This window comes from Impatiens glandulifera, chromosome 5 (genome assembly GCF_907164915.1).
Source record: "Impatiens glandulifera chromosome 5, dImpGla2.1, whole genome shotgun sequence".
NCBI classification, from domain to species: domain Eukaryota; kingdom Viridiplantae; phylum Streptophyta; class Magnoliopsida; order Ericales; family Balsaminaceae; genus Impatiens; species Impatiens glandulifera.
In genome coordinates, this window is record NC_061866.1 from 5828592 (window position 1) to 5854739 (window position 26148).

General features: G+C 30.7%; 3 protein-coding genes across 3 annotated transcripts; all 3 read right to left on the minus strand.

Annotated features, from left to right (window-relative positions):
- Positions 1–2492: 2492 nt before the first annotated feature.
- On the minus strand, positions 2493–3014 carry LOC124939918 (histone H4). The gene has a single exon (XM_047480381.1). The coding sequence runs from the start codon at positions 2958–2960 to the stop codon at positions 2649–2651; it is 312 nt and encodes a 103-aa protein (XP_047336337.1). The 5' UTR covers positions 2961–3014; the 3' UTR covers positions 2493–2648.
- A 17469-nt stretch (positions 3015–20483) lies between these two features.
- Positions 20484–20913, minus strand: LOC124940292 (histone H4). Its single transcript, XM_047480801.1, has one exon. The coding sequence runs from the start codon at positions 20864–20866 to the stop codon at positions 20555–20557; it is 312 nt and encodes a 103-aa protein (XP_047336757.1). The 5' UTR covers positions 20867–20913; the 3' UTR covers positions 20484–20554.
- An 803-nt stretch (positions 20914–21716) lies between these two features.
- Positions 21717–25844, minus strand: LOC124940003 (kinetochore-associated protein KNL-2 homolog). The gene is made up of 9 exons (XM_047480480.1): positions 25693–25844; positions 25488–25573; positions 25233–25377; positions 24806–24938; positions 23246–24567; positions 22975–23163; positions 22185–22429; positions 22038–22092; positions 21717–21939 (listed from the first exon to the last, which is right to left on the minus strand). Exons 1-7 carry the CDS (start codon positions 25762–25764, stop codon positions 22289–22291), a joined length of 2088 nt encoding a protein of 695 aa, XP_047336436.1. The 5' UTR covers positions 25765–25844; the 3' UTR covers positions 21717–21939; positions 22038–22092; positions 22185–22288.
- Positions 25845–26148: the final 304 nt, after the last annotated feature.

Sequence of the window (26148 nt, forward strand, 5' to 3'; positions counted from 1 at the left end):
ATTCAGGTTTCGTGGTATAGTTGACTATCATGTTAGTCTAACACACGAAAGGTCTTCGCTTTGAGTTAAGGTGAAGACAAACATTTGTGATTTTAACATTTCATCTTCCCTTTCTATTTTGGAATGATGATGAATAATTGATAGTGTCAATTAGTAAGGAAAGTAAAATATAGATTTTTTTTTAAAAATAATACCATTTCTTTTTCTATTTTACCATTGAAAGAAAAATAATATAAGTTTTGTGGTGTAGTTGGCTATTATGTCAGTCTAACACACGAAACACGAAAGGTCTCCGATTTGAGTCAAGGTGAAGCCAAACATTTGTGACTTTAACATTTCATCTTCTCATTCTATTTTGGGATGGTAATGCATAGTGTCAATTAGTAAGGAGAGTAAAATTTAGTTTTTTTTGGTAAAACAAATAGCATTTCTTTTTCTATTTTACGATTGGAAGAAAAATTATTTAATGTTTTGTGGTGTAGTTAATTATCATGTCGGTATAACACAACTGAAGGTCTCTGCACACGAAGCTAAACATTTGTTATTTTAATCTCTCCTAGCGTCAGTTAGTAAGGAGAGTATAATATAGATTTTTCTTTTTAAAACAAATATGATTTCTTTTTCTATTTTACGATTGGAAGAAAAATCATTCAAGTTTCGTGGTGTAATTAGTTATCACGTCAATCTAACACATTGAACAAATTGAAGGTCTCCGGTTAAGTCCAAGTGAAGCCAAATATTTGTGATTTTAACCTTCCTAATTTGGAATAGTAATGCATAGTCTCAATTAGTAAGGAGAGTAAAATATAGATATTAATCTATATTATGTTCCAATTTAGTACGTTGTCAAAGTCTAATTGGTTAATTATTATGTTCAATTATTAAACATTTATAATTTCAACTTTTTATCCTCACTTATTTTGGGATGGTAAGAGATTCTTAAAAAAAATGAGTTTGCATTGTTTCTATTAGTAAATAGAACATATAAAAAAACAGGGAAAGTTTTACACAATTTGATGAAATGGTCCTCATAAGTGGTCTAATTCTAAAAAAGGTCCACGGTTGATAAAGTTGGCAAAATTGGCCTTTTTGCCATGTGAAAAGTCTGTAATACCCCCGCGTGCCTGTTTTACCGCTCAATTACGAGAAATGTATTTCTCGCATTTGATATTTCTCGCATTTCCTATTTCTCGCATTTGGTATATCTGAGTATATATTGAGATTCGAACATTTATAAAATATATGAAAACGGCTAGGGTTTCGAATCGATATATAATAAACTACGAAAGAACAATCTCCAATGGAGAACGCGATCGCGATGCATTCATCTCTAGATATCAGATTAACACACAGACATGACGACGACTCAAGACAAGAACACTTATCACTGGAGGCTCCACTTACCCCGTCACCGTCGAACGCAATATTTTCTCGTAATTGAGTCTGCTGTCATTGTTAGACAACGCAAGTCCTGGCGCCGAAAGATGACTATTCCATTGTCATCTTGATCAAAGAAGGAAGCGTGTGGCTGGATGACACTCATACCATATTGAGGGTGCCTTATTGTTCCTTGAGGATGGTCCATATCAGGAATAGTCGACCCTCTAGCCAAGTCTGCATATTTGATGAAAAAAGACTCAATCTCAAAGATCTAATAATTTGAAAAAGTGTGGTGTCGAGGTCAGAGCGAACATTGCTTTCGACGGTGACGGGGGCAAGTGGAGCCTCCGATGATAAGTCGTTCTTGTCTTGAGTCGTCATCATTTATGTGTGTTAATCTGATATCCAGAGATGAATGCATCGCGATCGCGTCCTCCATTGGAGAATGTTCTTTCGTAGTTTATTATAGATCGATTCGAAACCCTAGCCGTTTTCATATATTTTACAAATGTCTGAATCTCAATATATACTCAGATATATACAAAATGCGAGAAATACCAAATGTGAAAAATACATTTCTCGTAATTAAGCGGTAAAACAGACACGCGAGGGTATTACAGATTTTTCACAAGGCAAAAGGCCCTTTTTGCCAACTTTATCGACCGTGAGCCTTTTTTGGAATTAGACCTCTTATGAAAGTTATTTCATCCCATTTCTCGTTGTACACTACTGTTTGTTTTGTGAACAAATAATTGGTACTTTCTTAATTTCAAGCCTGTGTTTATAAAACAAACATGAAGCTTAAGTTTGAATTTAATAATTGGTACTTTCTTAATTTCAAGCATGTGTTTATAAAGGAACAAAATCAAAACAAACATGAAGCTTAAGTTTGAATTTAATAAAGAAATGTTTCAAAGCCTACATCACTCAAAAAAATGTCTACATACATAAACTTGAGAAATCACTCATCAACAAGCATGTTTATCAATCAATCTTAGCCAATTTAATTATTATCAAAGATTCTATGGATTAATTTAATGCAAACAATCCTTTGTCAGATCCGTTCTTTAGAACAAAAATTTCTGCAAATCAGCATGAATTCTCAATAACAATTGAATCCAAAAGCAAAACAATTTCACTGCAAAATCATCACTAAAACCAAACTTTCACAAAAGATCAGCCTAGAACAACAACAACAACAACAACAATATACAAAATATCATAAATCGAAACCCTAAACCAATGGCAGAGATAATCTAACAAACAAATTAACCTCCAAATCCATACAGTGTTCTTCCCTGTCTCTTGAGCGCGTAAACAACATCCATAGCAGTCACCGTCTTCCTCCTGGCGTGCTCAGTGTAGGTCACAGCATCACGGATTACGTTCTCGAGGAAGATTTTAAGAACACCTCGAGTCTCCTCATAGATGAGACCGCTGATTCTCTTCACTCCTCCCCTACGAGCCAAACGTCGGATTGCCGGTTTCGTGATTCCCTGGATGTTGTCACGGAGAACTTTCCGATGACGCTTGGCGCCACCCTTTCCTAAGCCTTTTCCGCCCTTACCTCGACCCGACATTTTTGAAGAGAAGATTTAGAGAAGACGACTTGAACAAGATCAGAAAATACAGATTTCTGATTTAATGGTGATCTACATAGATTGTAATATATAATAGGTCAGTTTATTAAGTGGGGAAGAATAGGACCGTCAGATTATGAGAGAAATCCACGGTATAAATGTTTATCCGCGTCTTAATTTATATTTATTTTGAACCGTAGATTTATTTTGATCGACGATTAATATTTATTTTAAGAGATGGCGCGGATTGCCTCGTGGTTATTAATAAGAATTGCTCTTGTCTACATGCTGACTTTCCTTTAATGGTTAAATACTTTTACTTTTAAAAATTAAAAATTGTCTTAAGAAACGTTATATATATATATAATATATATAAAATAAAGACACTGATTAAAAATAAATACTATTTATTCATTATTTTTCATTTATTTCATTACTTATTCGTTTTTCTTATATATTTAATTTCTTTATAATAATTTTATTCATTTCTCTCGTCTATTTAATATATTTTTAATCATTTATTAGATTTTATTTTAATCATTTTATTTCATTATTTCTCATATGTTTTAAAGTGTTACCTGTCACTAGAGAAATGAGGCAAGGAGAGAAAAAAAAAAGAAAAAATTTATTATTTTTTCAGCGAATCAGATTACGCCACATAATTCATCTTAAATTCCTCCCCAAATTCTATCGCCCAATCATTTATATGTATAGGGTCGGCTATGAGGTAAGTCCGACAAACCCACGATTAGTGTAGTCCATCTAATAAAAAAAAATAAGAATTTTAGTCAAATTTATTAAAAAAAATTAACTAAAAAGTGGGTAGCATAGTGATTTAGAATGAAAATTTTAATTATGAGTTCAAATATATATATAAAAAAACAATATTTTTTTAACAAAAATTAAGAAACCAATTATTTTTTCATGTTTTCTACATTGGGCTGGGGCAATCCATTTCTTAAGGCCTACGCTATATATATATGCAAATTGCTTTTCCCACCCCCTCCCATATTCCCATCCCCGCTTAACTCATTAATTAATTTCAAAATGACTTATTTATCCCTACCACCTTTATATATTTACACATTTCTTATTTTATTTTATTTATTTTATTTATTTTATTTTATTTTATTATTGAGTGTTTTTATTAAATATAATTAATTAATTAATTTTTAATATTTTTTTAACTTTATTTATTTAATTAAAAATACAAAATATTATTATTTTTATATTATAATTATTTAAAATATATTAAATATTGAAATATATAATAATTTAATAAAATATAAATAATTAATATTTTATTATATTAATTATATATATATATTAAAATACTTACAAAAATTATTTATCAAATAATAATTAATAATTAGTCTAATTATAATATTTTAATTAATAATATTATATATTAATAATTAGTCAAACATAATATTTTTAATTTTAATTAATAATATTATATATTAATAATTATTTCTAATTTTAATTAATAATATTATATATTAATAATTAGTCAAACATAATATTAATAATTATTAATATTTTTATAAATAAAATTATCTATTAAATAATAATTAATAATTAATATAATCATAATATTTTATTTAATAATATTATATATTAATAATTATTCAAAAATAAAAATTTTAATAATAAGTCTTAATAATATTATATATTAATAATTAGTCAAACATAATATTTTTAATAATAATTCGCTTCGCCTTAAAATAAATAAAATAAGAAATGTAAATATATAAAGGTGACAGGGTTAAATAAGTCATTTTAGAGTTGATTGAGGAGTGAGGGAGGGGGTGGGAATATGGGAGTGGTGGGAAAAGCAGCTCCCTATATATATATATATGGTCAGGGCCAAAGATATACATCTCCTCTAAAAGAAGGGTAATAGCCTGAACATTGCTAATTCGCTATACTTACTCTTCAACGGGTAATATGTCTGATCATTAATTCTTTATCACTTCTTCTTGACCATTAATCTTTATCAAAGACCAAAAAGCCTTACTGTAGTACTAAGCTAAAAAAGAAAAATTACTTGCATAAGTGTTCAGGGTGAAAATGCTTGAAATGATAGTATTTACACATGAAACTGTAACCTAAAGATTGAGATTTCTTAGTATATTATGTCTTGATGGTCGTGGAACGAACTCAATTCTTTTCTATACAGTAAGTAAGCATAGAACACCGAAATTACCAGAAACACTGTCGGATAAAAAACAATCAAAGATGAGCTTTTTGGACCTCCCGTCTTAGCTGCGCTTAAGCCTTTCCCATACAACATGCCAATTTTTTACCTCAACATAGTCGTGAATACAACTGACCAGTTTTGGATCGCGAATACAACCGACCAGTTTTGGATAATTTCTCTTGGTATGTTCATACTCTGTTGTTGATTGTCAAATCCTAAATTGTTGGTTCATTCTTGGGTTAACATTGAGTGATATATTATGGTGTTTGATTTTCATTTGAATCAATTGATTTTTATGTTGTTAGCATTTAAATGGGTTAACTTGTTGTTTGTAAGAGGAATCAAGCTTATTGTTTTAGACAATTTGGTGATTATGTGAAGATAGGATATTAAATAAGGATATTGAATAGGATATTGAAAAAGTTTACTATATATTCTAAGTAAATATAATTGAATAAGGATATTGAAAAAGTGAAATGTGAGACTTTCAATTGGCATTTATTGGCTGCTTCATTTCTTTCTCAGATAACATGACGGATGTTGTTGATTTACTACTAAAAGCATCAAGTACTTGAAATTTTGTGTCAAAAATCTTCTTCACTTCCCAATAGACATCAAGTGTGTGATCGAGTACTAATTACCTCTTAAGTTATTTTACTTAACATTTTGATCAGCTGGTTTACTTATGAGAAAATCATTTATTTGTAGAAAGAGATTTCCAAAGGAATTGCAAGACAATGTACTGCAGGGTATTGCATATCAAGCTCTAGGACATGTATATGCAATCAATTGAAACATGGTCAGTTACATTCTCTCCATTCATACAGTTGTGTGATTAAAGTTACTGTATAATTTTTAGGGAACTGAAATTCAGCTTGGTTTAGCCATGGAAAGCCAAAATGTAACATCATTTGTGAAGAGGAGGTTATCTTGTGAACAACTTGGCTACTTGAGTCATGTATATATGATAGATGTAGATTCAATTTTTCCTCACTAAGTATACTCATATTTTGTCATGTGGTTTAATCATTTAATCTGTGTTTATATTTGTTAATATGATAACTATATGACTTATCCTAAAAAGTTGTATTTAAATCCCTAATTGTTTCTCACCTAAGTATTATAATTTGACTTTGTTGTTTTCCCTTTATTTTCGTTCTGAAAAAGTGAGAAATATATCTTTTTGAGGCGTAGGTAGTATGTTTAAGTAGATGTTGCATGTGTTAGAAAAAAATATATATGTATGGATACGACAGGAAAAATAAAGTTCCACAAACGATTGTATCTAAATGAACATGTATGAAAACTTATCGAGATAAAGTTGAGGCGTGTTGGACACTGTCCTTAGAGAGATTTCGCCTCCTCGAATAGATTACTCGTTGCGGTAGGATGTTAGTGATGCTCCCTCTCATAATTCAACAACTCTTCTCGTTAATGCCGCAATCTTCTTAATGAGGCTCAGAGGATAATAGCTTTGGATGCTCTCGAGAACGTGGATTGTTCTTTTTGAAAAAGTATATCTGTAACCTTTTTCTACCTCTAGTATATATAGATATATAAAAATATATTGACAAAACGTTTTCAATAATTGATCACAATTATTGTAAATCAATCACAGAAATTAAGAGATTAGTAACGGTAATTAAATATCTTAATTAATCACAATTAATTCAAAATCAATTCCACAAATTAAGAGACTAGTAACGTTAATTGAAGATTTGATTTTGGCTATTAATATACGCAAATCTTTAATTTAAACGTTCAAATCGGACTTGTTTTGAGTGGTGGATTCATAGTTAGCAAGTTAAATTTCTCTTCGATCTTCAACCATTGGTCAGGACGTTGTGAATTTTTTACTCTGGAATTGAAAATCATGATTTAGTACTTATTTTAAGCTATGATTCCTGTTGTTTTATCTTTGTTCTTCGATCTTCAACAATACACCTCTTTGCTGTGAGTTGTAGATTTGAGGATTTGTTCATGGAAAACACATATATATTTGTTGGAGGAAGTAAAGTAGTTCATTTCACACCACCGGCGAATTCAAATGATCTAGAAGGAGATACAAATGACGACGATTCATTATCATCGTGTCCAACTTTCCCTGATTGCGGATTCAAGCAACCGAAAAGCAGCGTAACCCTATCATGCCTAGATTGTTTCCTTAAAAACGGATCACTCTACTTATTCGAATACGGAGTAAGCAAAATAAAATAAGCAAGATTTATTTTTTTCCAGAATATTAAGAATTAATTCTTTAATCTAATCATCAATATAAATGACCTTATTTTAAGTCTGTCATATATATATATATATATACATATTTTAATCTATAATGGTGGGTGGGTATAGAGCTCACGGTAATTATTTAACATTTTCTTCAAGAGCCGAGTTAAAGCTCTCGGTATTTATTTTTCTCCGAGAGCTACAAATGCTCTCTCATATACTCTTTCTTTTCACCGACAACCGTATCATCGAGACGCTGCGAGAGTATTTATCGTCCTCGGTAAACACTATCACCGAAGACAATTTCTCTTTCTTCAAGAGTTTTTGCTCTCCTTGAAAATCAATTTTTTACTAGTGAAGATTACATTACCATTTCATCATTTAATAGTGTATAGAATGTTATTCCTCCATCTCATCAGTCTCAGGCAAAAAGCAAGTGAAACTCCATAAGAAGAGTGAAAAAACACTACGTGAAAACGATTTATAAACCGGATCAAGTACCATCCCCTGCCACCACAAGAGGGAACCCGACTTCCTAGATGAAAGTGATAATTTTATAATTTAAATTATGGGAAGTTTGATAATATATATATATATATATATATAAATAATATTATTTTCTTATATAATAATATTATTGTTTTTTAAATCAATTGTAAAATCTCTTTATTCAAATCATTCAATGATGAAAATGATAAGTATTGGAGCTCGTTTGATTTTAAGTTTGTAGTGTAAATACTTTTTTTAAACGTTTGATATCTTTTTTTAAAGTCTTTATAAAATTAGATTTTCATAAATACCCCCTGAATTAATATATCACTTGTCACTAAAAATCAAATATTAATAAATTAATGAAATTATAGTGGCAGATCAAGAGGGCAATGCTACCAATACGAGCATACACTATGAAGGGTGATTGTACAAATGCGTGAACTGCAATACATTTAAACATTCTATAGTGAGACAAAGGCGGAGCCACGCATGGACTAGGGTGAGCTCCAACCTCGCCTAAATTAAAATAATCTTTAGATTAGGTGAGTTCCAACCCCAATAAAAAAAAAAATAGGTTAGAGTGAATAAACAACTATCTCTTCCTTTTTAAACATTTATCCATTTGATTCATCCTGTTAATTATATAATAATATATTATATTATTATATTAATATATTATTATATTATATAATATAATATATTATATTCTATATTCTATTCTATTATAGTTTCTTTATATTGCTAACGTAACTCAAGTATAAATATTTTTAAAATAAAGATACACACAATTATTTTCTTTCTCTTAAACGTCTAACACATCCATCAAATCTTCCGAGCACATATGATCGATGATCGTTACCGGAGGAAGTGGAAGTTGAACTAATGTTACGCATTGCAAGATCGACTTAACTCTCCTCCTCCATTAAAGGTTTCATTCTCTTAATCTCTTTTATCTGTAATCTCTTTTTCATTCGGCTTAAGACTTTTATATTTAATTGGCAGATTGATTCGTCTTGTTTTTACTCTTTCTGTTTTACAGCAACAACGAGATGAGCATTTTCAACTATGAAGCTCATGAAAACAACTCTTCGTAACAAGATGGAAGAAGAGTTTTTAACAGATTCTATGATCGTCTATATTGAACGAGAGCTGTCTGAAATCATTGATAATGATACAATAATTAAAGAATTTTAATCTAAGAATAATAGAAGGGCACAACTTCAATAATGTGTATGCTAAATGTTTTGAATGCACTGTTTTGTTTCATAATTTCATAAATTAAATGTTCATACATCTTTTATTTTATATGTTTGAATTTATTAATTTATTGTATCAATTACAGGGAAAAAAACGGAGCATAAAAAATTAAATCCGAGGTGCAAGTTGGAGTCAGCCCCAAGTAATTTTTTATCCTAGCTCCGCCCCTGTAGTGAGATATCCTAAGTCAATGGCCAACCAGAAAGCAAACTATGAACAACAAACACAGAATGGAGAAGTCAATCAGCAGAAGGTTCCTAGTACAAATAAAATAGTGGTGGAAAAACAAACAGCAAAAGAAAGCAATGCTAAAGGAAAAGCAATTCAAAACTCAGGTGAAGGAACAAAAGGAAATCAAACACAAGAAGAGGGAAGCAAGAAAGGAAAATATGGAAGGTCAAGCCGAAGCACCAAAGGAAATAGAAAATGCAGATAAAGGTAACCCGGAAACATAACATATCCCCAAAAAGGCAAGAAACAAAGAAACCGTAGGCAAAAGAACTTATAACTCCTCTTCTAACAAAATAGTTCAAGCCCCAACGCAGATGAGAGGTAGGCAACATCCTAGACCTATAATTCCATACAAACCACAAATATGGAGGAAGATTGTAGGGAAAATTGTTGGGAAAACGCTGACAGAATCCCACATCGAAAGATGATGAGAGTGAAAGAAGTTTCTTAGTATATAAAAAAACTATATTCACAATTAGAATAAATCCCACATCAAAAGTTGTTGGGAGTTGGGGAAATTTCTTAGTGTATAAAAGAAACTCTCCCCTCTTTGGTTTATTGCACCAAATATTTGTATCTCTTCTTCTTATTAATTGATAGCCTTAGTGCTCGGAGACTTAGGAAATCAATTAATAAGAAAATATACAAATATTGGGTGAAATAAACCAAAGAGGGGAGAGTTATTTTTATACACTAAGAAACTTCTTCAACTCCCATCATCTTCCGATATAAGATTTATTCTAATTGTGAATATAATTTCTTTTATATACTAAGAAACTTCTTTCACTCCCATCATCTTTCGATGTGGGATTCTAATTGTGCAAAAAAAACAAAAATTAATGAATAATCATGTTGTCAATAATTTTCATGAATATAATGACCTGGAATATTAGGGGGCTCAACGACCCCATCAAAAAGAAGGAAGTCAGAAGAATGAATGAAAGACAGGAAATCACAACTATAGGTATTCTAGAGACGAGAGTAAGGTATAATCAAATTAATACTGTCAGTAAAGACTATTTTGGAACGACTGGTCTTATATTCATAATTTAGATGGGTGTAAAAACAGAATCTGAGTTGGATGGAATAATAACATAGTTTAGGTGAAGAAATTATTCGACAGTAAGTAGGTCATCATGATGGAGATTGTTAGTAAGATAACAAAAACAAACACTACTTTGTTGTTATCTATGTAAGCAATGTAGTAGGTGAAAAAAGACAATTATGGAGAGAGATCAAGAGTGAAGTCGATGATGATGAGCCTTGAATCAAAATGGAGACTTTAATGTCACCAGATTCATCCAAGAAAGAGAACTGGAAACGGGAATCACGCAAGACATGCTGGACTTCAATGAATGCATTAGAGACATCAACTTATCGAACCTTCAAGTTTAGATATTCTATTTTCCTGGTCAGCTACTAGAGGATTAGAGGAAATGAGGAAGAATCGCATTGATCATGGGTTGATCAACGAGAAATGAGTAGATCTGATTCCCAAAATTTCACTACCGAAAAAAATTTAGGACTTTCGTCCTATTTCATGTTGTAACGTAATCTATAAAATCATCTCTAAAATCATTTGGTAAAGATTTAAAATTGTTATTTTAAAATTAATCAGTTTAGGGCAACTAGCTTTTATTCTAAATCACTCTATCTCCCATAACATACTTCTTATGTAGAGTTTATTGAAAATTTATGGGAAGAAAACTATATCTCCGAGAGTGACTTTCAAAATCGACATTCATAAAGCTTTTGACTCGATAAGATGAGAATCCATCCATGAATTCTTTTATGATGTCGGTTTCCCTAACATTTTTATCAAATGATTAATGCAGTGTGTTTCGGTCCCTCACTTCATTGTCATCGTGAATGGCATATATAGTGGTTTCTTTTAGGGTGAAAGGGGAGTAAGGCTAGGAGATTCTCTCTCATCTTACCTCTTCGTTCTTATTATGTATATCCTTGACTGCATCTTTAAAATGTTTCTAAGGAACTATAAATTCAAATTTCACCCCTACTGCAAGGAAGAATCAATAACACATGTTCATTTCATGGATTCAACAACCCTACATACTAACAAAAGCACAGTGATCTCATTGGAAGAAGACAATGATCACTAACTCTTAGACCGTGAAATATCATTGGAAGAAGACAATGATCACTAACTCTTAGACAACTCTTAGACAGTGAAATAAACTACAACCACCAATTATTGTCACTTCAAAAAGCTTTGAGCTAGAAGGACAGATAAGATCATATTCTATGCCCGAGAAAGTAATCAAAAAAAAGTTGAATATCTCCAGTTTCGTGTTGATATTTGACCAAGTCATGAGTATCTGTAGCATAAAGAGTAAAAAATATGACCACAATATCGACGTGTAAGGTTTAGTGTTTTAAAAATATACAACTTTATTATGTAAAATTTCTATTTATTTGATCTCTTTCTCTTTTGCATACAAACTATGCACATGTCAAAATTGATGAGAACAAAATATACATCTTTATTATGTAAAATTGCTATTTATTTGATTTATTACAATCAATCAACATCAATAATGTTAATAACTATACAAACAGAATATAATCTCATAATCTACATTTATCTAGGAGTGAGCAAACGGGTAAACCTAACCCGTATTATCCAACCCTTATTATCCAACCCATATTCAACCCAAATTAAATTTACCCAACCCATAATTCAACCCATATTATTTACTAATATGGGTTGGGTATGGGTTGGGTTGAGTATTGGTTGGGTAACCCAAATTATTTTATTTTTATTTTTTTATTTAACATGTATTTGACTCATTTAACACATTTTTAATCGTTTAACACGTTTTTGACATTTTAAATATATTTTCCACATTTTTGACGTTTTTAATACGTTTTGAAATGTTTAACACGTTTTTCACGTTTTTGACATGTTTAATACGTTTTTTCACACGTTTAACACGTTTTTGGCACATTTAACATATTTTGACAATTTGAACACGTTTTTCATATTTTTGACATGTTTAACACGTTTGACATGTTTTTCACGATTATGACACACTTAACACGTTTTTGACACGTTTTTGGCACGTTTAACACATTTTGACACATTTAACATGTTTTCCACATTTTTGACACATTTTCACACGTTTTTGACACATTTAATACGTTTTCCACGTTTAACACGTTTTCATGTTTTTGACACATTTAATACGTTTTTCACACGTTTAACACGTTTTGACACGGTTAACATGTTTTTGGCATGTTTAACACATTTTGACACGTTGGACACTGTTTTCATATTTTGACATGTTTAACACGTTTTTGACATGTTTGACACGTTTTACACGATTATGACACATTTAACATATTTTGACACGTTTTTGACACGTTTAACATATTTTTCACATTTTTCACATTCTTAACACGTTTAATATATTTTTAATATGTTTAACATGTTTTCAGATATTTTCACGTTTTTGGCACGTTTAACACGTTTTGACACGTTTTCCATGTTTTCCACGTTTAACACGTTTTTTACACGTTTAAGATATTTCTCACATTTTTAACACGTTTAATAAGTTTTTCACACGTTTGACGTGCCAAAACGTGAAAAACATGTTAAACATACCAAAAACATGTTAAACGTGACAAAACGTGTTAAAACTTATCAAAATGTGTTAACGTACAAAAAACATGTTAAACATGTCAAAAATATGTTAAACATGTCAAAAATATGTTAAATGTGAAAAAACGTGTTAAACGTGTTAAAATGTCAAAAACGTGTTAAACGTGCCAAAAACGTGCCAAAATGTGTTAAACGTGCCAAAAACGTGAAAATGTGCCCAAAATATGAAAAACGTGTTAAAGGTAGCAAATTGTGTTAAATGTGCTAAAAATGTGTTAAATGAGCCAAACACGTGTTAAACATGTTCAACATGTCAAAAACGTGTTAAACGTGCCAAAAATATATGATAAACGTGTTAACATGTGAAAAACGTGTTAAACATGTGAAAAACGTATTAAACATATCAAAAACATGTTAAAATGTCAAAAACATGTTAAACGTGCCAAAAATGTGAAAACAATGTTAAACTTGTTAAAAACGTGTTAACATGTTAGATATGTTAAAAACGTGTTAAATGTGCCAAAAACGTAAAAACCGTATTAAACTTGTCAAAAACACGTTAAACGTATTAAACATGACAAAAATGTTAAACGTGAAAACTGTGTTATTGGTGTGAAAACGTGTTAAACATGTAAAATTTGTTAAACGTGCTAAAAACATGAAAACGTATTAAACGTGTAAAAAACGTGTTATAATGTGAAAACGTGTTTAAGATATTAAAAACGTGTTCAAAATATTAAAAACGTATGAAAAACCTGTGAAACATGTCAAAAACGTGTTCGACTTAAAGTTGGAAGATAATTAGTTTATATTAGATTAATAATAGAAAATTAAATTAAATTTATATAATTTGGGTAATTTGGGTACCCCTAACCCAACCCAAATTAAATCCAACCCATACTCAACCCAACCCATATTAACCAACCCAAATTAATATTTTGGGTTTGGATTAGGGTTGGGTTTGGGTAAACCCAAATTATGTTCACCCCGACATTTATCCATCACTCATGTATTGAAAACGTTAAAACCAAGAGTTGAGAGTCAACACGAGAATTATAATCATATACTCAAAACAATAAATCATCGCCCATAAACAAATAAGCAATTAGAAAATCAAGGTTAATGACCATTTAATGGTTGGCTAACCACATAAATATATAAGTTGTTGTATAATCTGACGGTTGTTTGGAGAGGACTAATTTCTCTTATGTTAGTAGCTGTAGTTGTTGCACTGTAGCTTGAATATTATTCCATTCTCCATACCCAACATGCCTCATCATATCATCTTTATTAACAACAACCAAATAATATATGCTTTCTGAGTTTGCTCTAGAAGAAACACTCTTTGTCACCTTCTCTTCTTCATATGGATTCACATGTTTAGTTGCAGCGATATCTAAATGGACTCCATTTTCTCTTCAAATATTTAATCCACGTCAGTTGTTGTTTGTATCATGAAAATATCATTCAGGTTTTGTGGTGTAGTTGATTATCAGTTATCACGTCAGTCTAACACACTGAAAGTCTTTGGTTTGAGACCAGGCGAAACCATTTATCTATTCTTTATTTTTTTTGTATCTTCTAAAGTATCGATATAAAGTTGTCTAGTCTATCTAATTGGTTAAATATAATGTTAATCTATATTATGGTAATCTATAAAGTAGCACTCATGGTTTGATCTATAGCCCATGCTAGGTCGTCCGTAAACCAAACTGTCAATATCAAGGTCAACCGTGTTCCATCGAGAATTACATGGATCTACGGCCTGTCTTGGACTTCATGGGCAAGCCGAAACATTTAGCTAACATCAATAAATTTCCAATGCCCTATGTCTCAATCTCAACGGTGATCTGAGTCAAAAATTATAGCTCTTGGAGGCTCAACGGAAACAAGAAGATTGAAATCGAGACCAAGAAAAAAGGTGAACTTTAAAAACGTAAAACTACACATAACTATTTGACCTTATTGAAAATAGGGGTGAGCATTGGGTGGATTAATCCGAAATCCAATCCAATCCAATTCTAAATACTAATTCGGATTGGATATTTCAGATTGGATTGAGATCGGATCGGATTGAGTTCGGGTTGAATTAAATCGGATTGGATTAGGATTATCCAAATTATCCAAACTATCTATATAAAAATATATTTTTTAATTTTTTTTTAAATTAAACTTTATCTTAATATAATATATATTTTACTTATCTGCACTTTGACAACGATATTTATTTTTATTTTTTATTATTATTATTTTTTTATTATTATTTTATTATATTTTTCAGATTCAAATTTAATAATAATAATAATAAATTCGAATTAAAAAAATTAAAAAAAATTAAAAAAAAAATTAAAATTGTTGACTAATTTCAAGTTGATATATATAAATATTTTTTAGTTTGGATTATCCAAATCATTTTCAATCCAATTCGTATCCGATCCGTATTAATTAGTAAAAGGGATCCCTTAGTAAAATGGTTTGGATTACGGATTGGATAAATTTAGTTTGGATTTAATACGGATCGGGCAAAACGGATTGGTTTTACCCATTTGCTCACCCCTAATTGAAAGTAGAGAGTGTAACCTGACTGGTTACCTACAAGATTGAACTCGACCAAAACTCGGCTGAGAGCTTAGATTAGTCGGTTCAACTCGCCTAGTGAGTTACCTGTTTCCAAAATCAAATATTCCAAAGTTATCCTTGATCAAAAGTTTATCAGGATTATTCCTCATTCATTCGAGACACGACTAGCCATTTACTAGATTTTCAACTTAGTGACCAAAAGAATAACACTTCTAAGGTGATTCAAGCGAGAAAGTCATCTTCTCCGGGGAACTCCATTTTAGAGATTGTTCTTCCTTCTCCTTTCTCTTCTAGGTAGGCTTCTCTCATTGACTCCTCACTTGTATAATTCATATGAATTGATGAATGTATACATTGACTTCGAGTTGATTTCAGCTTTTTCAATTTCAATTAATTAACTTATTAATTGATTGATTGTTTGAATTGTTTAGTCAATTGGGTATACCTAGCTGCTAGAGTTCTAGGTTAGAATCGAGTCTAGTTTAAGAAAAGGTTAGGCCAGACTAGCCTCAAACCTTAACCTCAATCGGCATCGCCGGATTCTTCAAAACTGATCGCTAGAGAGGAAAATGCTGAGCATTTCTCCAGGTGAACTCCAGAACGTCTCTAAGTCATAGCAAATGTCAATTCGAACCTTGCGAATGCGATGAAGACGTCATCGAAAGCTAATGAGAGGATGCCTCGACGAAAGGAGAACTGCAAATAGAAACCGTCGATTGGATTCCCGATCCATAGGGGACTTTTCCTTATGATTTCTTTTATGTCTCTTCCTGTGTACTGGGACTCCGATCGTGAAGCAGCTTCTTTCAAAAAAATTAGATTTCCAATCTAGAGGTAGAGTTCTCCTATATTCTTCACTATTGATTTTGAATTTTTGATCGCTATTCTCTTTCTTTTTTTTTTCTTTTTTTTCAGTTTTATATATTTTTATTATTCTTGCATTAAGATATCTTGAATTTTTATTTTTAATTTTGGAAAAAATTCAAAAAAATTGAAACATTTAAAATAATATTTTTAACAAAAATTATTTCTTAATCTGTTTAGGGTCCATTTGACTCAATTTTAAACATTTATTTTTTTTTCATAAATGGACCATAAAAACTCTCAAATATTTGTGGATTGATTTATTTATAGTCATAAAATTAATTTATGAATATAATAAATCTGTAATTTCCCATTGAATTATTTTTTCATTTTTTATGTTTAAGGCATTAGTTTTATTTAATATATATAATTATCTAATTAAATTTAGATTAAGTTAGGACATAAGTTAAATATGTTAGACCGATTAGGATTTGACAAAAATAAACAAATTAAAATAAGTGTAAAATATTTTTAAAAAATGGCCAAAATATTTAGAGTAGAAACATTTTAACTTTCCTGAGACATAACGTTAATGTTCTTTCTCACGTGTAACCTAACACCAAACTCCTAAGGAATCTCCTTTTCAAAGGTGTTGTATTTTTTTCCCTAATTTTGTGAGAAAATTAGGTGTCACTTTTAAGTTAGAATTTATTTTTAACCATTATCCAGACGATTTAATTTTATTATTTCAAAATATTCAAAGAGATTAATATTTATATATTATTTTTAAATTCAAAAAATTATTTTTAGTGCGAGTAAATAAGATTATGACTTAATTAGCTGAATATATTTTATTTCAACTTACAATGTTACCTTTTCTTTCTTTTTTATATCCTATTAAGTTTGTATGCATTTTGACATCAATAAGATCATTGATAAACAATCTTCTTTTTTAAATACAAACAACATCAAAATATCACATCAAATGTTTTTCTTAAATCTCAACATTTTTATATATTAATACATCAATAATTCAATAATGTTAATATTACTTCTTTTCAAAATAAATAGAATATTTTTACAAGTTTCAACATTTAAAATAATTTTTTTTATTATCTCTATCTATTATATATCAATTTAATTGTCCATTAAGCACAATCCACAACACCAAATAACTATAGATCATGACTGGATATTTATTATGTTTACCGTCTTACTTACTATCTTGTAATCACTTTTATTAATTATTTAGCTTGTTTCATGCTTCACATACAAAATTATTATTTTTACTAGAAAAAGATTAATACAATAGGATATTAATCCAAAATTATTATTTTTACTAGAAAAAGATTAATACAATAGGATATTAATCAAGTCGTTTAAGTATAACGAAAAAAACATTACAAAAACACAAAGGTACAAAATGTCACTTAACACATCTTAAACACAACTAAATTAATTATTTGAAGAACAATTATGAAAACATAAGTAAAAATGTGATTGAATAAGAATGATTTGCGATTAAAATTATTTACTAATGAGAATAGTTAACTTACTTCGTTCAATTTAGTAGACAACAATTCATAGGTTTTCCAAAGATAAAATAGAGTTGTTTTACAGGATTTAGTAATTAGTTTAATGTAATGATGATATTATTTATTACTTTTGATGTGAGATGATTTTAACTTTATTATTCCTTCTTATTTTGGGATAGTAATTAATAAATAAAAATGGGCTTGTCTAGAGAGCAAAATTTGGAATTTTTTTTGCAAAAATAAATACAGTTTCTTTATTTATTTAACATAAGAAAAAACATTTAGGTATTTAAGTTTTATAGTGTGTTTAATCATCATGTTAGTCTAACACACTAAAAGTCTCCAGTATCCAAAAGTTGTTTAGTATAATTTGTTAAATATAATATTAATCTATATGGTCACATATTCAATTTTTATGATTTTAACTTTCAATTTTCCCTTTATATTTGGGGGTGGCATTGGATAATGAAAAAATAGACTCGCTTTAGTAGGAGAGCAAAATATGGATTTTTTTAAGAACAAATATCATTTCGGTATTATTTGACAATTGTAAGGAAAACTATTCTGATTTCGTGGTATAATTGGTTATCAAGTCAGTTTAACAAGCTATTTTTTTTTATTCGTGTTTATTAGTAAGGAGAGCAAAATATGAAAAAAAAAATTGTATAAACAAATACCAATTTGTTTATGTATTTGAAGATCTCCTGTTCGAATCTAGAGGAAGACATTTTTTTCTTTTTCTTTTTTTCTGAATCTTCTACACTACCAATATAAAGTTGTCTAATCTAATTGATTAAATGTAATGTTATTCTATATTATGATAACATATCCAAACTTTGTGATTTTATTTTTTTATCTTCTCTTCCTGTTTTGGGATAGTAATAAATTCTAAAAAAATGGACTCCGCTCATGTCTATTAGTAAGGACAGAAAAATATGAATTTTTTTTTTTGTTAAAACAAATAATATTTCTTATCTATTTGACGTAAGCAAAATCATTCAGGTTTTGTAGAGGGTTAGTTATTATGTTATTCTAACACGCTGAAGTTCTCCCATTTTAGTCTGGTCGAAGTCATTTTTTTTTTATTATTTTTTTAATTTTCTATAGTATTGATAGAAAGAAAGTTGTTTAGTAGAATTTGTTAAATATAATGTTAATCTATTATCTGTTGTGACTTTCTATCTTCACTTCGGATTTTGGGATGGTACTGGATAACCAAAAAATTGGTTTGCTCAGTGTCTATTAGTAGAGAGCAAAATATGGAAGCTTTTAGGAACAAATACCATTTCTTTATCTATTTGACAATTATAATGAAATTCATTCCGATATTTTGTGGTGTAGTTGGTTATCATGTTAGTCTAATATACTGAAGGTCTCTGGTTCAAGTCCAGGTGAAGCCAATTTTTTTTCGTGTCTAGTAAGAAAAGCAAAATATGAATTTTGTGGTATGGTTGGTTATCACGTTAGTCTAACAAATTAAATGTCTTCGGTTCAAGTCTAGACTAAGACATTTTTTTCTTCTTCATTTTTTGAATTTTATACCGTATCTATATAAAGTTGTGTAGTCTAACTAGTTAAATATAATGTTAATCTATATTATGATCCCATATCAAAACCTTTGTAATTCTAATTTTTTATTTTTTATCTTCAATTCGTATATAGGGATGGTAATTGATACTAAAAAATGGACTCGCCTAGTGTCTATTAATAAAGACAGAAAAATATGATTTTTTTTTTTTTGTTAAAACAAACACTATTTCTTTATCTATTTGACATAAGTAAAATCATTCAGATTTTGAACTGAGGTTCTCCAGTTTTAGTCCATGTAAAGCCATTTTTTTCTTTATTTTTTTTTTTTAAAATCTTCTATAGTATCGATAGAAAGTTATTTAGTCAAATTTGTTAAATATAATGTTAATCTATAGTATTTTGGGATTGTATTGGATTTTAAAAAAATGAGTTAGGGAGAGCTAAATATGAAATTTTAAGAATAAATACCACACTTTTTTTTTAATTTATTTGACAATTGTAAGGAAAATTAATTCAGGTTTCGTGATAAAGTTAATTATCACGCCGGTCTAACACAAACAGAAGGTCGATGGTTCGAATTCGTGATATAGTTGATTATCACGTCAGTCTAACACAAACAGAAGGTCGATGGTTCGAATTCGTGATATAGTTGATTATAAAACCGGTTTAATACAAACAGAAGGTCGATGGTTCGAATTCGGGTGAAACCATTCTTTTATTCTTGATTCGTGTCTATTAAGGAGAACAAACTACAAAAGCAAATACCAATTTCTTTATATATTTGACAATTATAAACAAAACCATTCAGGTTTTGTAGTTTCTAGTGAAAATTGTTGTCTATTTTGTTAAATAGAATATTAATTTTTCTATCTTGTGTGATTTTAATTCTCTATTATTTTGGAATGGTATTGAATACTGAAAAATGGGCTCCTAATTGGTTATTATGTTTAGAAGACTACGATTTGTTTGAATCCAAAAGCAAAACAATTTCATTGCAGAACCATATCATTAAACCAAACTTTAACAAAAGATCAGCCTAGAACAACAACAACAACAACAATATACAAAATATCATAAATCGAAACCCTAAACCAATCGCAGAGATAATCTAACAAACAAATTAACCTCCAAATCCATACAATGTTCTTCCCTGTCTCTTGAGCGCGTAAACAACATCCATAGCAGTTACCGTCTTCCTCCTGGCGTGCTCGGTGTAGGTGACAGCATCACGGATTACGTTCTCGAGGAAGATTTTAAGAACACCGCGAGTCTCCTCATAGATGAGGCCGCTGATTCTCTTCACTCCTCCCCTGCGAGCCAAACGTCGGATTGCCGGCTTCGTGATTCCCTGGATGTTGTCGCGGAGAACTTTCCGATGACGCTTGGCGCCTCCCTTTCCTAAGCCTTTGCCGCCCTTACCTCGACCCGACATTTTTGAAGAGAAGATTTGTGACTAGAACCAGATCAGAAAATACAGATTTGTGTTTTAACGATGACCTACATACATAGATTCTAATTTATATATAGGTTAGTTTAATAAGTCTGCAAGGGACCAGGACCGTCAGATTATGACAGGAATCCACGGTATAAATGCTTATCCGCGTCTTCATTTATATTTATTTTGAACCGTAGATTAATTCTGATCGACGGTTAATATTTGTTTTAAGAGATGGCGCGGATTGCCTCGTGGTTATTAATAAGAATTGCTCTTGTCTAACTAATGAGTTTCCTTTAAAGGTGAAATACCATTTATACCATCTTTTTAACAACACCAAAAATATATATAGAAAGAGTTTTTATATAATATATATTATAAATTCATATTATTATAAAAAAAACACTAACAAAATATAAATAATAAATATATTGATTAATTGTATTTATTTGTGTAACCTAAACAAACCATTACATAAACAAAATTTAAGTAGCATTTTCAAATGTCTTTACTTATATTAATCTTATTTATCATTTTAATATATATATTTTTTTCAATGCCAAAACTTGTAAAATTAATATTAATAATTATTAATCTATAAAAGATTAGATTAGAGATAAGTATAAAATAAAATCACAATTTAAGTGGGAGTCATAGCTATAAGAAGTGCATCATACTAACTCTCATTTATTCACACAAACACAAATTGAAACTTATATGAATTTAATATATAAAAAATTAAATAAAAACTTATTAATTCATGCCAAAACATCTTAGATTGATGTAAGATTCGGGTAGAACCTATTAGTTCAATGGTTAGGGTTTCCTATTTACTTTAAATTCATTCAATATTCACTTACATATATTAACGAATTAGTTAATAAGCAACAGCAAATACATCACCCAAGGGAGCTGTATAGGGATAATTTTTTTTTGATTGTATTCAAGATCCAACAACAAAACATATATAGAAACAGATTAAGACAAGCAAAAGCAAACAAAAACGAGAAATAGATGTCAGCGGGATCTTTTGAGTTACTTGCGTTTTCTCGGAGGTTCAGATACACTCCCTGCACAAAATGTTACTTTGTGGTCTCAAAATTTTGTTGAAGTTTTCCCTCCCATTGAAAAAAACAAACTCAAAGACATAAACTTTAACTGTACAAACCTCTGACAAATTTCTTTTCATGAAGATCTTGCTGAACTCCAATAATGGAACGGTTCTGTCAAGAAAAATAAATATTAGCAAAGCAATCAAATGACCATATTGAAAACACTTTTGTTCCTAAATTTAGACCCAAAAATACTATGAAACCTCATCATAAATGGCCATCTGATTGCGCCAGAATTCCATGGTGGGAAGGAGTAACCTCCCTGCAAATATCAAGCAACTATGAGAAAGAAAAAGATTACAGAAACTTAAATGGTGGACCATTTGAGGGGTGTCAATGCAATTCTTCTTCTTCGAATAAAAGTTTTAACTTGTCTACCTGATCTTGATCTTTTAGGACTTGAGGACCCAGGAGAGACTAATGTTCTTTTTGGAGTGTGAGGACTTTCCTGGATAGCATAAAGTTATGACCATTGAGAAAATTATTTTGTCAAAAATCAAACTAGATTCATTCAATGTAACACTAACCACACAAGTAAAACACTAGCACAAATTAGAACAATTGTTCTACATTAATGTAAAGAGAAACATAACACAAGATATACAAATCTAACACCATTAGAAAACACTTATGGTTTTTGTTTCTGTATCTTTATCATAATGGTAACATGGACATGCATTAGATAATAGAATATTATGGGCTAACTTCTTTCAATATTTACCCAAAAAGAACCAAGTAAAATACAATATCAACTGCATAAACCAAGTAAAAATATCCAGATGTAAATTCTTATCGACCTTAGATTAGACAACAATAATATATAGGTTCATCTTTTATTTCACAATCAACAGGATTAGACTTGTCTCATGGCATGGAGCAATTGCTATCCTATATGATCCTAAAAAGCAAGGAGAAATGAAAATGCATTGAATATTGGACTTTGCTAAAGATTTGACCTTAAAAAGATAATGGCTCTGGGGGAAATTTACTTACATATTGCAACTTCCTTTTAGTCTTCTTGAGAGATCTGGTGCTATTTGTAGCATGTTTTACTGTCTTGTTAACTACAGTATCAGAGTCAACATTTCCTTCTGCAACTGCAAATCTAACTGAAGATCTTACTGTCCCATTGATCTTGCTGTTGTTTTTCGGTAGACAACTAGCCTCAGCAACGAGGACATCCTGATTTGCAGAAATATAACTTAAGTAACCTCAACAATTACTACATTTATTACATTTTGTTCATTGGGTCCAAATGACGCACCTTTCTTGTACTGGCCCGGGTTACGGGTCTTGCCTGTTGGCCAGTGGAAGTGCATAACTTGACACGCTTAGAGTTCGAGCTTTTGACAGTTAATTTTTTCTTCTTGCTCATCGTATTTGTCGTCAAGCTTGTTTGCTCATGGTTATCCACATGTTCTGGAGAACCTGGTAATTCCTTCTCTGCTACTATAGGAGAAGAGTAATTTGTATTTTCTACTTCTAGGGTTCTACTTCTAGTGGAAGCACATAACTTGGCACACTTAGAGTTCGAGCTTTTGACAGTTACTTTTTTCTTCTTGCTCATCGTATTTGTCGTCAAGCTTGTTTGCTTATGGTTACCCGTTTGTTCTGGAGAACCTGGTAATTCCTTCTCAGCTACTATAGGAGAGGAGTAAGTTGTATTTTCTACTTCTAGGGTTCTACTACTTCTACTTCTAGTGGAAGCGCATAACTTGACACGCTTAGAGTTCGAGCTTTTGACAGTTACTTTTTTCTTCTTGCTCGTCGTATGTGTCGTCAAGCTTGTTTGCTTATGGTTATCCACTTGTTCCAGAGAACCTGGTAATTCCTTCTCCGCTACTATAGGAGAGGAGTCATTTGTATTTTCTATTTCTAGGGTTCTATTAGGTGAATTGGACATGAATGTATTTTCTTCTAGTGTTTTCTTGCCAGGGGATAGCTCTTGCAAGGATCCATGTTCGGCACCAGCAGAGATAGATAGATTAACAGCTAAAGTACTCGAATCACCTAAATTATCTTGTGATCTAGAAATGTCTCCTTCTCTGAAACTGGAAGTACTCTTCTCTGATGCATCTTCAAGAGAGTGAATTTCTGCATCAGATGGATTAGCAGCTAAAGTACTCGAATCAACTGAATTCTCTTGTGATCTGGAAATGTCTCCTTCTCTGAAACTGAAAGTACTCTTCTCTGATGCATCTTCAAGAGAGTGAATTTCTGCATCAGATGGATTAACAGCTAAAGTACTCGAATCAACTAAATTCTCTTGTGATCTGGAAATGTCTCCTTCTCTGAAACTGAAAGTACTCTTCTCTGATGCATCTTCAAGAGAGTGAATTTCTGCATCAGATGGATTAACAGCTAAAGTACTCGAATCAACTAAATTATCTTGTGATCTGGAAATGTCTCCTTCTCTGAAACTGGAAGTACTCTTCTCTGATGCATCTTCAAGAGAGTGAACTTCTGCATCAGATGGATTTACAGCTAAAGTACTCGAATCAACTAAATTATCTTGTGATCTGAAAATGTCTCCTTCTCTGAAACTGGAAGTACTCTTCTCTGATGCATCTTCATGAGAGTGAATTTCTGTATCAATGAGAGAGGAATCATAATTAACAACATACTGCAGTTTATTTTGCCTCTACTTCTGCAGTTTTGTTGGCAACAGTCATCTTGTGTCTATTTTAATGGTTATTTGCAGGAAATTTGTGCATCCCTAACTGACATATTTCAGCTTGTTACTGTATCCATTTCTAAGAAGCAGAAAGGAAGACAAAATATCAAATGCATTAGAAGCAAATATCTCTAGGAAGATTTATGCTACCTCCTGGATCAGTGGAAATCCTTCCAAGGCTTTGGTTCATTGAAGCATCTTCATCGGTTGGTTCTTTTCCACACCATTTTTTAGCATACTCCTCCCATAAAGGAGGGAAGCCAAAAACAAAATGATTGAAAACCTGTAGTAGAGAGAAGTAGTTGATAGATAAAATTGAAGTTGTAACTTCCAATAATAAAAGTATATTTGCTGACTCTTAATCATTTAAACAGCCTAGAATAAATAACAAGAACATAAAGGATTTGAAATTTTCCATTAGGTCTTTAGACATGATTACTACTTTAATTATTGGACTTGAGCAAGATAAAGGCACAATCCTAGTCTTCATTGGATTATATAAACTCAAATGGGTTGTAACTTATAAATAGAAACTTTCACCTCTACAACAAGTGATGAATGAAAGCAATGAGCATACCTCAGGAGGAAACCCATTTTCTTTTGTACGATCTTCGTTAATGAACCCCTCCATCAGAATAAATACACCATCAACAGTCTCCAAGGTGAAAATATCATGTCTCTTAAGAATTGGTGCAGATTTGAATTCACGAACCGCTTGGTGTCTGTATTTCAATCAAGTAAAGAATAAAACCTGTGATAATAAGAACTAAACCTGACAAAGTTTAAGCAAAGGAAGGAGTAAATACTCAACATATGAGTAAAGATGTCTTACTCTCGAGAAGTCTGTCCTGCAATGCCGAGTCTCCTGCCATCGAATTCATTCTCAGCCTTAATCAGCCACCAATTCTGCAGGCAAACCTATATACATACACATTCGGAAATCAAATAACAGTAACTTGATACAGTTCTGGAAGAAAACCTAGTAAAGTATGTTAGGGTTTTGCGGTGAAAATGAAATAGGACGACAAATGACTAACCGTTTTCACAAAATAGGATGTAGAGGCGTCATTGTGACCGATTGGGCGGGAGGGTGGAGTAATCGAAGCCATTTGGAGAGAAGATCTGAGGGTTTGTTCGATTATGGCATTTGCTTTAGGGTAGAAACGTAGAAGAGAAAATGAAGAGCGAAACAGCGAGCGGGAAAACACCTACGCCGGCCACCAAGGCACGAAGTATGAACTGGATGAATAACCACTTTTTTTTATTTATTTTTAGAGAGTTAAAATGAAATAAATAAATATATATATTATTATTATTATATAATTAAATATATAATTAATAATAAAATTATAATTACAAAATTATAGTAAATAAATATTATATGTGTAAAGATGTGTAATTAGCAATTCATTTATTTTTTGTATTGTGAATGGTGTATAGTATATAGAGTTTTGTGTGGAGAATATTGTGATTCAGTTCGAGTCTTTAGATAA